At 39.9% G+C, this 13,792-nt stretch overlaps 2 protein-coding genes across 3 annotated transcripts; one reads left to right on the forward strand and one right to left on the reverse strand.

The window, feature by feature from the left end:
- Nucleotides 1–369: 369 nt before the first annotated feature.
- On the forward strand, nt 370–4,484 carry PEX10 (peroxisomal biogenesis factor 10; the record flags this gene model as incomplete). The annotated part of the gene is made up of 4 exons (XM_008940072.1): nt 370–776; nt 1,548–1,723; nt 2,009–2,144; nt 4,244–4,484. Coding segments are annotated over 4 exons (791 nt in total), but the record flags the coding sequence as incomplete, so codon positions are not given.
- Nucleotides 4,485–6,893: 2,409 nt separating this feature from the next.
- On the reverse strand, nt 6,894–11,475 carry RER1 (retention in endoplasmic reticulum sorting receptor 1). 2 transcript variants are annotated; one of them, XM_008940070.1, is made up of 7 exons: nt 11,390–11,475; nt 10,988–11,073; nt 10,284–10,388; nt 9,574–9,673; nt 9,044–9,122; nt 8,826–8,961; nt 6,894–7,978 (listed from the first exon to the last, which is right to left on the reverse strand). In XM_008940070.1, the coding sequence occupies exons 1-7, from the start codon at nt 11,433–11,435 to the stop codon at nt 7,889–7,891; spliced, it is 642 nt and encodes a 213-aa protein (XP_008938318.1). In that variant the 5' UTR covers nt 11,436–11,475; the 3' UTR covers nt 6,894–7,888. The 2 variants fall into 2 exon arrangements, with proteins under 2 accessions (XP_008938318.1, XP_008938319.1); XM_008940071.1 differs by lacking the exon at nt 11,390–11,475 and having other exon boundaries at nt 7,248–7,978; nt 10,984–11,064.
- Nucleotides 11,476–13,792: the final 2,317 nt, after the last annotated feature.

Here is a 13,792-nt window from a genome sequence, read left to right on the forward strand (position 1 = left end):
GGCCTGACGGCTGCTCAGCGTGGGGGTTTCCTGGGGTTTACTTTCCTATAAATGCCTTTTACTAAACATGAAGCCGCTAAACTGCCAGAATTTTGAGTTCTGTCAGCCCAAATATATGTTCTTTTAAAAGCAAAAGTTCTTTTTAAAAAAGGGACGCATGACACTGGGAAACAGTCGCTGCTTTGGGCCTAAAACCATCGCGGGCACTGGTGCCACGGGCGTGATACAGTGCAAAAACCTGCAGTGATGTCTGAGCTCCAGACCCCGATGCTCTGACCCGAGGAGCCTGCCACTGCTGCCCAGCCACGTGGAGAACGACCCTGAGCTGCCATCTTACCCTGCCTCTTTTCTGTTGCACACATCATTTAGGTTACCAGACTCTGGGTGAAGAGTACGTTAACATCATCCAAGTTGACCCAACCAAGAGGAGGGTACCTTCTTTTCTTCGACGGGCCATCTTCGTTTCTCTTCATACTGTAGTGCCCTATTGCTTGGAGAAGGGGTTACTGCACCTGGAACGTGAGCTACAGGCAGAGGCTGATGAGTCCAGAACCTCGCAGAGCCACCCAGCACTTGGTTTGTCCAGTAGGAGCTTAATACGAAACTGGATACAGAAGTACGTCGGGCACCTTACGGAACAGCAGAAGAGAAGAGTCTTACAAACTGTGCATGTCCTGAAACAATTCGTCCCTTTGCTGCACCGGCTGCACCTGGCAGTGTTCTACATGAGGGGCACCTTCTACCACCTGGCCAAGCGAGTCGCAGGAATCACCTACGTAAGTGGACACATCTCTTCTTTTCAGGGGGGGCCTCTTTTGGGATGCCACGTGCGTAACAGGGATGTGGAATTTGGCTGCAGCTGACCAATATGGACAGAGCAGACTGGGCACGAGGGGGATTTCTGATAGTGTGGAGAGGGGTTACGAGTCCCTGCAGTCGAAAGGTTATGGCTCCTAATGGTGAATGCACTGTCAGGAGTTGACAGGCTGTGTAACGCCAGAACACGACTACTCCAGTCTGCCTTCAAAAAAGGTGATTCGTGGCTTAATAAATCCATGGGAAATAAATACAGGTTTGAATAAAAACCGGTAGAGGTTTAGATAGTATTTTTCTATACAAAGAGCTAATTTCACATGGCCTTTTCAGCAAGTATCTTTCAAAATAAAAAATAAATCAGCCACTGGCCCAGAAATGGATATAAACACCAGACTCCTTAACAATTCCCAGTGTCAGTGTGGGAAACAGGTGCCTGGCTATTTGCTCAGAGCTACTTAACACCAAACCAATTAAAGCAGCAGTTTTGATGGACAGAGACAACTCAAGACAGCCAATCCCTGCACACGCAGTCAGGTGCAGCCTGACTGAATGAGATGCATCCAGGAGACATCAGACCTCCTGAGAGACAGCAGGTTGGTAAGTCCCAGAAACACATCCATTTTCTGGACTGAAATGAGAATCCCAAAGCAAGGGTTTATTGATGGGGAAGGGGGGCATAGTCTCATAAACCCCCAGTAATGAAACATCTCTTTTTCTGTTGAATTACATAGCTGCATTTTGGAGGACCACAAGAAGAAGATCAGAGTATTCGATCAAGTTACAAGCTTCTTGGGATCATTTCACTCTTCCACCTTCTTCTAACAATTAGTGTTCAACTATACAGCTTCAAACAGAAGCAGAGAGCAAGGCAGGAATGGAAACTACATCGCAGCCTACCTCATCTGAAGTATGATGATTTTTGCTTACTAGGAAAGAGGTAGAAGCAGTGGTGGGAAATGATGGGCTTGCATGAATGGGGAGAACAGTAGAATAAGACTTTAGAACATGATGTAACACTCAATGCATGTCTTGCTGTTCTAATATCTCTGATTTCATGCTTCTCTATCATGTTTTTGAAATCTTCACAAAAAAGTTTAATATCTTTAAGATGGGGTTTACTTAAGGATTGTGTTGCCAAATATGTCACAAGCAAGCTAAATAAAATTGGGTAATACATAACTATGTTAAATAGAAATATGACCAAGGAGAAAGCTGCTGGGCACCACTCTCGCTGCACTCTGTGTTTGGAAGAACGGAGACACACCACAGCCACCCCTTGTGGGCACCTCTTCTGCTGGGAGTGCATCACAGAATGGTGTAACACCAGAGTAAGTACACAAGGACAGCTGGAAGGGGTAAACGTGATGAGGTCTCTGCTTGAAGGTACTTGTTGGCCTGGGTGTTGAAGTAATCCCCTTTGCCTCACTATGACACCCAAAATCCTCACACAAGAGTTTACCAGAACCTGTATATTTTATTAGAATAGAATGACTGTGTGTGACACAGATGAGGTAAATAAGGTGAGTAGTTTTCTGTCCCAAGAACTAAAATGCAATTGGACTACTCTGGAAGTCATAGGGGGAGATAATTCATCTACAGACCTGGGCTGTAATTCTGACTGCAAAGAAACAAGAAAAGTGATGATGCTCTGAAGCCTTCTTCACTTGATTTCCAGTAAAAAGGAATAAGTTATGACCAAACTGAGCTAGCTCTTACACATGGCATTTTAAATTTGGATTTTGCTCTGGATTAATGAAATTCTACAGAATTTTTATCCATTAAGGATGTTTGAGGTATCATGGAATAAGGCAATGTATTACCAGCTGCTGCAAGGGCCTAAAGAAGGCACTAACAAAGTGTTTCAGGCAGTTTTCTTAACAAGGTAGATATCAACAGGAGTGAGTTATTAGAGGAATAGTTCCCATACACAGAATTCCTATAACTTAGCTGTTCAGAAGATATCTGATGAAAAACATAAGGTTGTTAAATATCCTTAATGCAACAACCTTAACTCCTGAGCACTACCTTCTTATGAATCTGAAATTACATAGAAAAAAGCTTAGTCCACTTTCAAATCAAGTGCTGGGAGGGGAGAATTAATAATGTTTTTTTTTTTTGTTTGTTTGTTTGTTTGTTTTTAAAAAAAAAAATCACTCAAAGTTTATAACTAGCAAGCAGATACAAAGCTGATTTGTATCTACCTCCCAAAACTTTGGTTTGGGCTTTTAGAGTTTCCTGTAGGAAGCTGAAGCATCATGAACTAAAGTTTTCACACACATTTTCAGAATTAGAGTAGTTTAGGTAAATGATCCTTTTGCATTGTGGCTGTATTCAAGCTTATGTGGTCCCCTGTGTGGTTGAGCATCAATTTAAAAAAGTTGTTTGGTAATCTAGGAGATCAGTCCTTAACTTCCTGTAAGACCTGACTGGAAAATCAAGGAGGAACTTCAAATGAGTTAGCATTTTGAGCTGCCCTGCTGGCTCCCTGCTTGAAGTATCTTCAAATAATTCAGAGGCCATGGAAATTTGAATGTATCAGAAGTACCTTAGAAGGCTACTGACAGTTTCATTTTTAGTGTTCATTGTGAGTACTAAGTGACAGCAGAGCTGCACCTGTTAGAGGACAGTTATTTTACACATTTTTTCCATTGTTGTAAACTCTAAAGCTGTCCCAGATGCCTGTATCTGTATGTAAACAGTATTAAAAATGCATTACTCAGTGATACTTCAGATCTGGAAACATCCATCCACTGTAATCACACCTTTACCTTATTCTTTGCCCTAAAGCCTTGGTGACTAATTTACTACTCAAAGGGCAGTGCAATGTCCATGGTTCAGGATTTGTTGTTTCAGAGCTTGTTTTTTCTTAACACCAACAACAATTGTTACCATTTTAGTAACTTTTGGTATATTTGGAACCTGCTGACCTAATAAATCCTTTGACTCTCCTACTGGATTCACCAAGCAAAGACACAAATCTAAGAGCTCTGATGTAGAGAACTAAGAGTATCTTGTGACACAGTCAAGACTTTTAAATACAACTTCTAATGTATATGAATGCTTCCTCATACTGGCTCTGACTGTAGTTTTTTCCAATTCCACTCATTATCAAAATTAACTGAAGAAGTGTATTGCCATCTGCATTGAAAAAAACACAAGCAAAGGAACACACCAAAAGAACTGTTAAGAATCCATCCAGTTTTTAAGCACCCCTATCAACCCCAGGATGCTCCTCACACTGTGCTGGCTTCAGTGCTTTACCTCATCACACTTGTGTCACAAACTGGACTGAAAAGATGTTTAATTATGGATGCAGGTTATTTTCTAGAAGTAACTAAGCAGTTATAGTTGGATTTGTTGTGTTTTGTTTTTTCTTTTACTTTTAAATACAGCAATGTAGTGTGTCCAACTTGTTTTCTTTTTGTAGAATGAATGTCCACTGTGCAGAGAGAAGTTTCATCCTCAGAAGCTGATCTACCTACGCCACTACCAGTTGTAAAGGAAAGATGTATTCTCTTTCATGACAAGGGGCTCAGCTGTCACATCCTTTATAAGTTGTCATACAGCTTGTGTTAGTCCAAGAAAAAGACTTTATTACAAAACCGGTAACTGCCTGTGCAAGGTGGCACTTCATTCCTGTCTTACAGAATAAATCTATTTCTGCCTCTACTCTTCTGTCTCCTCTGACATGATTCTTGAGCCTATTAAAAATGTCTTTCTAAAAAGTGCTGAACACAAATGTAATAGTTTTCACTTTGGACAATGAACAATGTAAATCAGATTCTAATTCTCTAAATGTAAGTGTAGTAACAAGTCTTCCAAGCTTTCATAGCATGCTTGAAGTATTAGTAAGATTCTGTAATTTGTAAGACTCTTTCTGCTCTAACAATTTTAAGTCCATGCTGTAGACTTCAGGGGAAAAGGACAAAACTGCACACAAATCCTTAGTTTAACTGCAGTGGAAGATCCAATTGCAAGTGTAAGTAATGAATGATTCTATTTTCATAACAAGGTTAACAATAAAGGACACTTCCTTGATTTGACAAACTGAATTCCCCTTAGATCAACAGAAGCCACAAATGCACACCCACAGTAATGCAGGGACCACTTGGGACTCTGCTCAGTTCATGTTCAGCTTCCAAGCTCAAAGCTCTTCTATCACTACTGGGTATCAAGATCCTTATCAAGTATTCTAGACATTTAGACTAGGGGAAGGTAACTGGTGTTTCAACAAAGCCCTAGGATGCATACTAATAGAAACTAAGCTCACCTATAAAAATGTTAGCTTTATAACACAGCTGCAGTTTTGCCTGGGTGGTGTCTTCTACAGGCTAATGCAGCTGACCTGAGCCACAAGCCCCACTCTGCTCTTCATGGCAGTAAGGGCTGTTTCAGCTAGGCCAGTATTTTAGAGTATGGAGAAGGAGGGATTCAGCAGCATCACCTCCTCATGGTTTATTCCCCTAAGTCAGTGTTAGTTCAGCTACACAAGTATTTGGAGCAGCAGGGAAAAAGCAGATTGTTAGTTGGTAACATACCTTGTCATTCCTGCATAACAGAAAATGTACAAGATGAATTTATTTTGTATTCTTTAAATACAGAAGGGGAGAAAAAAAAACAATCCACAGAGTGGATCATGAATTACAGTTTCAATTAATCTTCCACAAATGGCACTGAATGTGGACTTGGAGTGGCACGGGGAGGTGTGCTACAGTAAGAATCATGCTTCATAGAATCATGGAATCACTATCATTGGAAAGGGCCTCCAGGATCATCAAGTCCAGCCATCATCCCAGCATTATTTTGAGATTGTTATTTGTACTGCAGAGATCCTGGTTAGCTAGTTAACAGATCAAGTGTTACCATAAAAACCCCATTAGAATTAGTTTAACTTTCATATCTGTAAGTGGGATAAAAAAAAATAGTTGCTGGTAACTCTGCTAACACTTCACTACTGTACAAAAGTGATTTTCAGAGCTCCAATACCATCCTTTTCTTACAACAGAAAACTTTCAGGCATCCCTCACCTATTTAAAAATGTCAAGGCAACAGTGAAAGAAAAATGGTCCACATCACAAATAGCATGACTAGCTAAGGAAATCACTGCCTAATCTCCTTACAAAGCAGACAGTAGGGAAAAGCACTGAGGAGCACCAAGTCAAATAGGAAGCAATCCATGAGTGGGAAGTACCTGTGAAGGTGTCAAGCCAAGTTTTTCCATGCATTCTGGAAAGGTTATTCTTATCATTTGTACATGACAAACATAGAGCAAAGATTAACAAAATGCCATCAAACTTATTTGGCCATTGCATGCTGAGAGTCATCTAGGGAACTGTTCCCATGTCCCAGCATCATCTACAACCCCCACTGGAAAACCATTAATCCCACCCAACACAGAGCATCTGCCTACCTGAGGAGAAGGCTTCTCAAGCTGCCACTGGAGCCTGGAATTACGTGGAGATAATGTCTGATTCATAATAGATGTCCTTCACATTCTGTTGTGTAGTAGGAGTCATCTCAGTTGCTAATTTCAATATTAATACACATCCTATTGTTCTCCCTGATTTGCCTGTATTATTCAGAAACTCCAGCAAATCTGAAGACAGCTTCTCCAAGTCAGGGCTTTCAGATTTTTAGGCAATGAACCACAAGCACCCATGACTGGTACTTTTTTAAGGCTCTTCCTGGATACTGTCCTTCCATCAATTTAAATTCTGACATTACTAGTTTTCACACTGCTAACAAAACAAATACATGTAAACAAAAAATAACAGGTCATTGAACTAAAACTACCTGCCACTTTCCCAGGATTACTGAAGGCTGAACTGCAGAGCTCCATAATGACTTCATGTGACAAAAATCAGATGAATGTGTTCCTACATACATTGTCCAATTAGGTGTCCACTGAGTTGCCACTATTCACCATCCAGTATCTAGTCTAATCCTAACTTCTGCAAGTGAATGTTCCCTGAAGAGTTGAAAAAGGCATTTTTCAAGACATATTGAGGACAACTATTACTGAAAAGGAGCCATAAATACTGTTAGATAAACATATGTATATAAAGATAGAGAACAAGTAAAGGGGGACACTGTCTTTTAATAAATCTTGGAATTAAAAATTCACTTAATAAAACCGCAGTTGTACCACATGAAAAAGTTTACATGCAGGTCATTTCTCTCTGATTTTTTTTCCCCATAGAAAATGAGAAGCTGTGTTAAAACGCACACTGTTGGTCTGCTGGGGCCAGTTGGGGTACACTCTGAAGGGGCTGCATGAACTCAGCTTAAATTAATAAAGAAACTCTAAGTATGAAAGAAACTCCAACTAAGAACAATTAAAATATATATTTTTATAATTCCAGGTCCTCAAAGGATAGAGTTTGAACAAAGTTTTGAGTCATCATGGAAAAGCCCAATTTTAGCATCTGCTAGGAGATGTAATGGTGAAATTGGCATTGAAACCCAACAGAGAGGAGTCACTTCAGAAGCTACGGGCACCTCTTCCCTACTGCAAACCCCACCATGCAGTAGACTTGTTATTCCTCTCTAGATTTGTTTGGTTATAACAACTCAGTGATACCATGCATTTAGGATACTGGCTGAAGTCCTGCAACTATTCAGGTCTAATTATTTTTTCTACAAAACCAGCACATGGCATGAAGCAGGAAGAGCATGACGTGTGCCACCAGACATTGTTCCTCCACGTATGCACACAACACTTCAGGGTGGTACTGAGCAGAAGAACAATGTAAAAATATCCAACTCGAAACCATTAACCTCTCCAGAGCAATGGATCTTGAAAGAAATACACTGTCCCAAATCAATGGGATTATCCAAAGTTTCTCCAGCTTCTTACAAAAGACAATAAACTCAATGCAATTTGGTTAGAATGCCAGTTTCTTCAAGAAACTGATACTTCTGATAAAAATAGCAAGATCCTCTAAAATGAAAATTCAACTGCTTTGTCACCACTCTGTAATCATTTTTTATGAAGAAAAAAGGCATTGTTACAATGGCTCAAAATCGTTCCTTTAGTTAGAAGTAGAATTGGTCAACAGGTTGGTTGCATCTTCTAGCTAGCAAAGGTCTTTCCCACGTCTTCTTTCCCTTTGTATTTCCTCTTGCCATGTGTGAAGGGTATATATCTGTACTTTATCATGTGCTGTAAAGACAAAAGATCCATTTTTAAGACAAGAAACTTACATAGTATTTACAAAAATGGTTTATAATACACATTGTAAATTACAAAGTCCTCTAGACAGACAGTTCTTAGTGTTGTAAAGGTAGCTAATCATACACCAGTTTGCACCAAACAGAGGTATGAGCACAATATTTTAAATCTCAAATTGGGGCGTACTCAACTTCTACAGTACAGTGAAATCTACAGAGAATCTGACTGGGAGATCACAGGAAACTGCAGAGCACAGAAGTATTAATTCTTTACCACCCTTTAATCTTCCATTTATAACTTTGAATAACAGTACCCTTGCAAAATTCTGAATGTCTGGGGGAAAAAGAAATTCTCCTTTTAAAATGCCAACAAAGCACACTAGATTTGTTAAAAACTGTCAATTATTTGCTTATGTTCTTCCCCCTCTCTCCATCTACTTTCTTGCACCGACTTGTGAGAACTTCCTTTTTCACCCTACAAGATCCTATAAGACCTCATCATTACAAATAGCCATAGGTAACTCAGGAAAGGAAGTGGATGACAAATTCTAAGACTCATCCTGCATAAAAAAAATACAGAATTCTACGATTGAAATCTTTTGAAAGCACGTGTAAAATTTTGGAACATAGCATATGAAGACTTTTTACCAACTATTTTGTTTCCCATAGTCAATATTTGCTCAAAGATGCAAACATGCAACAGCTGTTAGATGTTCAAATTCCTCTAGTAAAAGAGGTGAGTCCAACCTTTACTGTCTCTGGAGTGCTCAACTGGATGGACAGTCTGGAACAGTAAATTCTGACATCACAAATGCTCCCAGCTATTCTTGGCAGCTTACCTTGATTTGCCTCTTCATAGTGATACAGAATAGCATAATGAAGTACATCACAAGGATTGGCCAGAACACAGGAACGTTGAAAGCCTCAAAGAATGTACATGCCATAGCAACCAGGATTCCTTTAGTGGCAGAGTGCCTTGAAAAGAACATTAACAATTAATCCTTCAACCCCAGCTACCACTAGTTTACAAAAACAGAGCAGGGGCAGACAGACTCACCAAAATTTAAACTCTGGGAGTCTTCTAATGAAAGGCCGAAATTCTTCATTTTGCCTTGTAGGTAAGGAAGGACCATCATCTGAGAGGAAGACAGAACACAAACCCCCTCACACTGATCTTCCACAATATTCCACAATTATTTTTTTTTTAACTTCTGATCTTTAAATAAAACAAAAGCAAAAACCCCCTCTTTCACTGTTACACAGATGCCACTTACAGTGGCCATTCTAATGGATTTTTTTTTTCCAAAAGAGAACACAAGTGAGTGCCAGGTCATTAGAGTTACTATGGGGAAAACTTAAGTTATGTAAACCTGCTTTCAAAACACAGAAAACTCAATATGAAATATGTTCAGGTTCTAAAGAAAAAAGCCATTTTACAGTAACTCCTGATGTCAAGTTGTATAGATTTCTTGCAAGTCTAAATATACAATGTCATGCTCAAATTGCACATCTTGACACTACTGTATCACACCAAAACAGCTGAAACTTTAAGTTAAAAATTATTGCAAAATGAACTACTCATCATACCTGAATCTTCCATTAAAGAGGGGTCTACCTTTGGCGACAAGAAAGCTATGAAGAGATTTAGATGGTAGATTCCCAAGGCATATGTCACAATGTACCAACCCTGAAGCAGGGAAGTAAAAAGAGCTAAGATTAAAGTCTTCCTGAAAACCATTTTCAGATACTGATTTTTCAACAAGATTAAACAACCTGGGCTCTTCCCTGAGAAGTGCTTTTCTGCAGCCCCACATTAGCATAGAAAGTTTTCTGGACTTGTTAAAAGAATACCAAAAATTCTCACTGTCTAAAATAAGCATCCTGACTCTATGAAAAGATGAAATCACCTTTATGAACCAACTTCTTTTATTTGGGTACTGACCAATAACATATGTGACAGTTTTCATGTAAAGCTACCTAACAACTGACTAAATGTATTGCAATACAAATAGGAAGGCTGAAAAAAACAATAAAATACATTAGCTTTTTAAACTACATGTTTTGTAAGGTATACTATTGTAAATCTAATATATTAATCAAAACAAGCCTTACAACATGAGAGTACTGGAAATCCCTCATGTATTGAGAGATTTAATATAAAAGCTTTTCTTGGGCATCCAAGCTCTATGTTCAAGATCATAAAGCAGTAAAGAGCAGAAAACCACAACACTCATAACAAAAAAATAGAAGAGCAATGATATCTACAACTACTTTAGCAGTGAATCCACTTCTCTTACCTGCAGTAAATAAACTCTAATCATGTAGATAAAACTCAGCCCCAAGGTTACGATCCATCGCACGGCAGTGTAGGGAGTAGATTTGTCTAACCAGGACTGGTAGATCTGGGGAGAAATACAAAGTGCACATCTGTAAAACACATGATGCACAATGAGTCAATGTTACCACAGGACAGCACTGCAAACAGTAATCATTCATGAGGATAATTTTGGGAAGGATGGTAACAGGAAACATTTGTATTCCATACTACAAATAAACTGAACTAAACAAATGTGCTCACAAGTATTTGAAAAGTTATCTTTTTACAAAGGAAAAAAAATAATTTCCTCATTCTCAGAACACTGCAAAGCAATTTAAGTTTTCAATATTTTATGTAAGTTTATTTTCCTGATGTTAAATCTGAAGTTACTCTTCATTTTTGACAATAAACCCACAAATTTTCACGGTGCAATGTCACCCATAAGCACATTAAATATTCCATTAAGCTATACATTAGTTATATTTGTATATATGTAAGCTATACATTAGTTATATTTGTATCTATGTATTAGTACAATGCTTGTTCTCTGTTTGTAAAAGGTTTCAAAGAAACCTTTTGTATGGATTTTAGTATTTCAACAACTCCTCCATAAAGTAATGAGTTTAAGCAGCTGCACTAAGACCTGCTTCTACCAGAGTCAGCAAAACTCTACAGAAAACCAACCTGTCCAAGTCTGGAGAAAAACCTATAGACCACAGAAGGCTTCCCATGCACAGACTCACCAATACTGTCCCCTTCTGACATGGTTGCTGTGGAAACAAAACAGGACACACAGGTAACATTCAGAACAAATTCTAAGCCCAGTGAAGCTTTACTGCATGTCCTTGAAGCAGCACTGACAAGTGATACTCTCTTGTTTTGCCCTATTTGAAACAAACTAATTTTAATGAAATATTCTTAAAGAGAAGACGTTTATTCCAAAAGAAATTTGGGTTCCACAATAAATTGTCAGGGGAGCAAAGAACAGGGTACTTTACAGAAGCAAGAGAGGGTGCAATCCATTTCAGGGTGGGAAAGCCACATCCACACAGAAATGCAGGGATGAGCCTCGTTAGACACTGTCACCTTGACAAGGCAGGGGCTGAGTTACAGCATCTAAGCACTCAGCCATGACCTGCAGCACCACCCTCCTGCCACCTCTGCTTCTGAAGGCAAAGAACAAAACCAAAACAAGTACTTTTCTTAAAGCTGCTTAGGATTTTTAAACACTGAGTAACTAGGCAGTGAAGAAGTTTAAGGTCAGGGCTCTGCACACCAGTGGCTGCAGACAAAAATCTGCCACCAGTGCCTAAACCACAGCACTGCCCAATGCTAGAGTTATTCAATGAGTTCATCTGCCTCTGGAGCACAGAGAGCTCAGCAGTCACAGGAAGGTTTCATGCATGAGCAAAACTATAATAAAAGGGCCAGGGTTCTGAACTTGGGTAAAAAAAAATTAACCAAGGGAATTATTTTTAGTTCTGCTACCAATTTAAGAGCTCTGCTTTTCTTTTCAGTTAAGCTCAAATAACTTTTTCACTTCACTGCAAGATAATAAAACCAAACAAAATAAAACATTCTCAACATAAACATTTTTGCCACATCACCACCAGCAATCTCTGCCATTACTTCCTGGAGTCCTCTGTGGGTGGGACTACAGGACTCCAGGAGAGTGGGAGCACTTCCAGCACTGTGTTCATGGCTCAGGAGCCTCAGAGCACAGCAGAGACACATCAAACACTCAGAGCAATGGCAGCTGTCTGTGATGATGCGTTACAGGGACTGCTATAAAAATAATCTGAGACCCAGGACAGTCTAGACAAGCACAGGAACTTGAAGTTGTATGTTTTTTTCTGTGAAAATCTGAAACTACATCCTATGGAACAATCCCTAAGTAGAAAAAAAGAAGTCCTGCTCTACTTCAAAAGATAATGAGATTCATTATGAGGCTTCAGGACCTGCAGTCCACTTAATTCAAGATATAGCTAAAAAGAAAACTAATACCAAATACAAACTCATACTGTATGTATAGAGTTCATCACAGGCCAAGAGAAGTCATTCTTCTCCCCATTCACTGCACTGCAGAAGCAAGTTACTCAGCATTATTAGCTGAGCATAACTTTGTGCTTTATTTTTTTGTATGGTTTTTTACTTTTGCTGTTGTTAAATGTCCTGAAGTATAAAGCCTTAACAAGAAGATGTTCAATCTATTGATCAGACAGCAACACTCTGAGATCACAGACACAAAACCTCCCACCTTCTCAAAATTAATTGGGTAGATACATCATTAGCAAAGGTGGGCTATAAGACGACCTAACATGACAGTCTTTTGAATGCTAACCAAGGCAGCTCAAGAGAAGTATCACATGTGTGAGGCCACGGATGGTTTATAACAGAGTGCACATCTTGCCTGGTGTGAAAAAACGGCACTGTAAGGAATTATGCATGACTGTTTCTCATACACAGTCCTGCCACAGCAGATCAGGAAATGCTGCCAGCCAACACACCTGCACTACTGAAACCTCTCACTGGCTCAGATCAAGTACCACAGACCAAAGGACACAACATGTTTTAGAACTCAAGTTAGTATTTCTTATGACATGAAAACTTCACTGAAAGAACACCTGTAACTTGGCAGTTTTCAAGAGCAGCAGTCTTTGGCAGTGCTTTGAAGGTATTTTACACCTAAGGACAGAAGTCAGATCTCATTGGTTTAAGGGAGAATCAGATCCAACCAGCACCAATCCCACTTTCACAATGGAACTTCAGACTTCACTGCTCAGCATGCCAAATTATGATAACACTTCAGTAGAGCCAGCAATCAGAAAGATCTAGAGACAAACAACTGAACAGTTTGCTACCAGCAGAACACAGATTGTTACTAAAACTAAACCACAGCAAAAGGCTTTTCTCTGCTGACAAATACCAAGTAGGCAAACTCATGACCTTCAACAACTATGGTTTTTATCACTGTTGTTACAGTAACACCATTACAAATGCACAGCACTGCCGAGTCCTTACAAATGACAGGACCTGGGGCAGTAGAGAAGCTTAATTTATGCCTGACATCATCACCTGCAGAGAGGTACAGATTTTCTGACAACTCTGATCATAATACAAGGTTTTCTTAAGTTTAAATATAAATGAAGCACATAGCTAGAGAAAACACACTACTGCTCATACAAGTTTCCTTATCTCAGAGGCAATGTGTTTAAAGAACAACACTCTGAAGCGGTTTATTAACAACCGGGCGAATGGACAACCCCACGGAAACAGCCCAGTGTTTGTGCAGACTGGTTCTGTCAGCCTAAAGCCGGCCCCGTTTCGGGGTACCCCTCACGAGAGCAGCCCGGCCAGTCCACCCAGCGGCCAGGGCCCGACCGGCGCCTTCTGCCTCACCCGGAAAGGGGAACTTCGCGTCCCCGGGCGCTGCCCGAGACCAAACGCCGAGGCACAACCGCGACAGGCCGGGCAGACCCCAGAGCGCAC

This window comes from Merops nubicus, unplaced genomic scaffold, assembly GCF_000691845.1.
Source record: "Merops nubicus isolate BGI_N331 unplaced genomic scaffold, ASM69184v1 scaffold16835, whole genome shotgun sequence".
In the NCBI taxonomy this organism is placed as follows: Eukaryota; Metazoa; Chordata; class Aves; order Coraciiformes; family Meropidae; genus Merops; species Merops nubicus.

Excerpts from the sequence above, each read along its gene's own strand:
- RER1 (XM_008940070.1), bottom strand. The coding sequence starts at position 11,435 with ATGGCTGAGTGCTTAGATGCTGTAACTCAGCCCCTGCCTTGTCAAG. Across the intron at positions 8,962-9,043 it reads CTCCCAGAGTTTAAATTTTG|GCACTCTGCCACTAAAGGAA; the intron begins GTGAGTCTGTCT and ends GTTCTTTTCAAG. Across the intron at positions 7,979-8,825 it reads CTATGAAGAGGCAAATCAAG|CACATGATAAAGTACAGATA; the intron begins GTAAGCTGCCAA and ends TTGTCTTTACAG.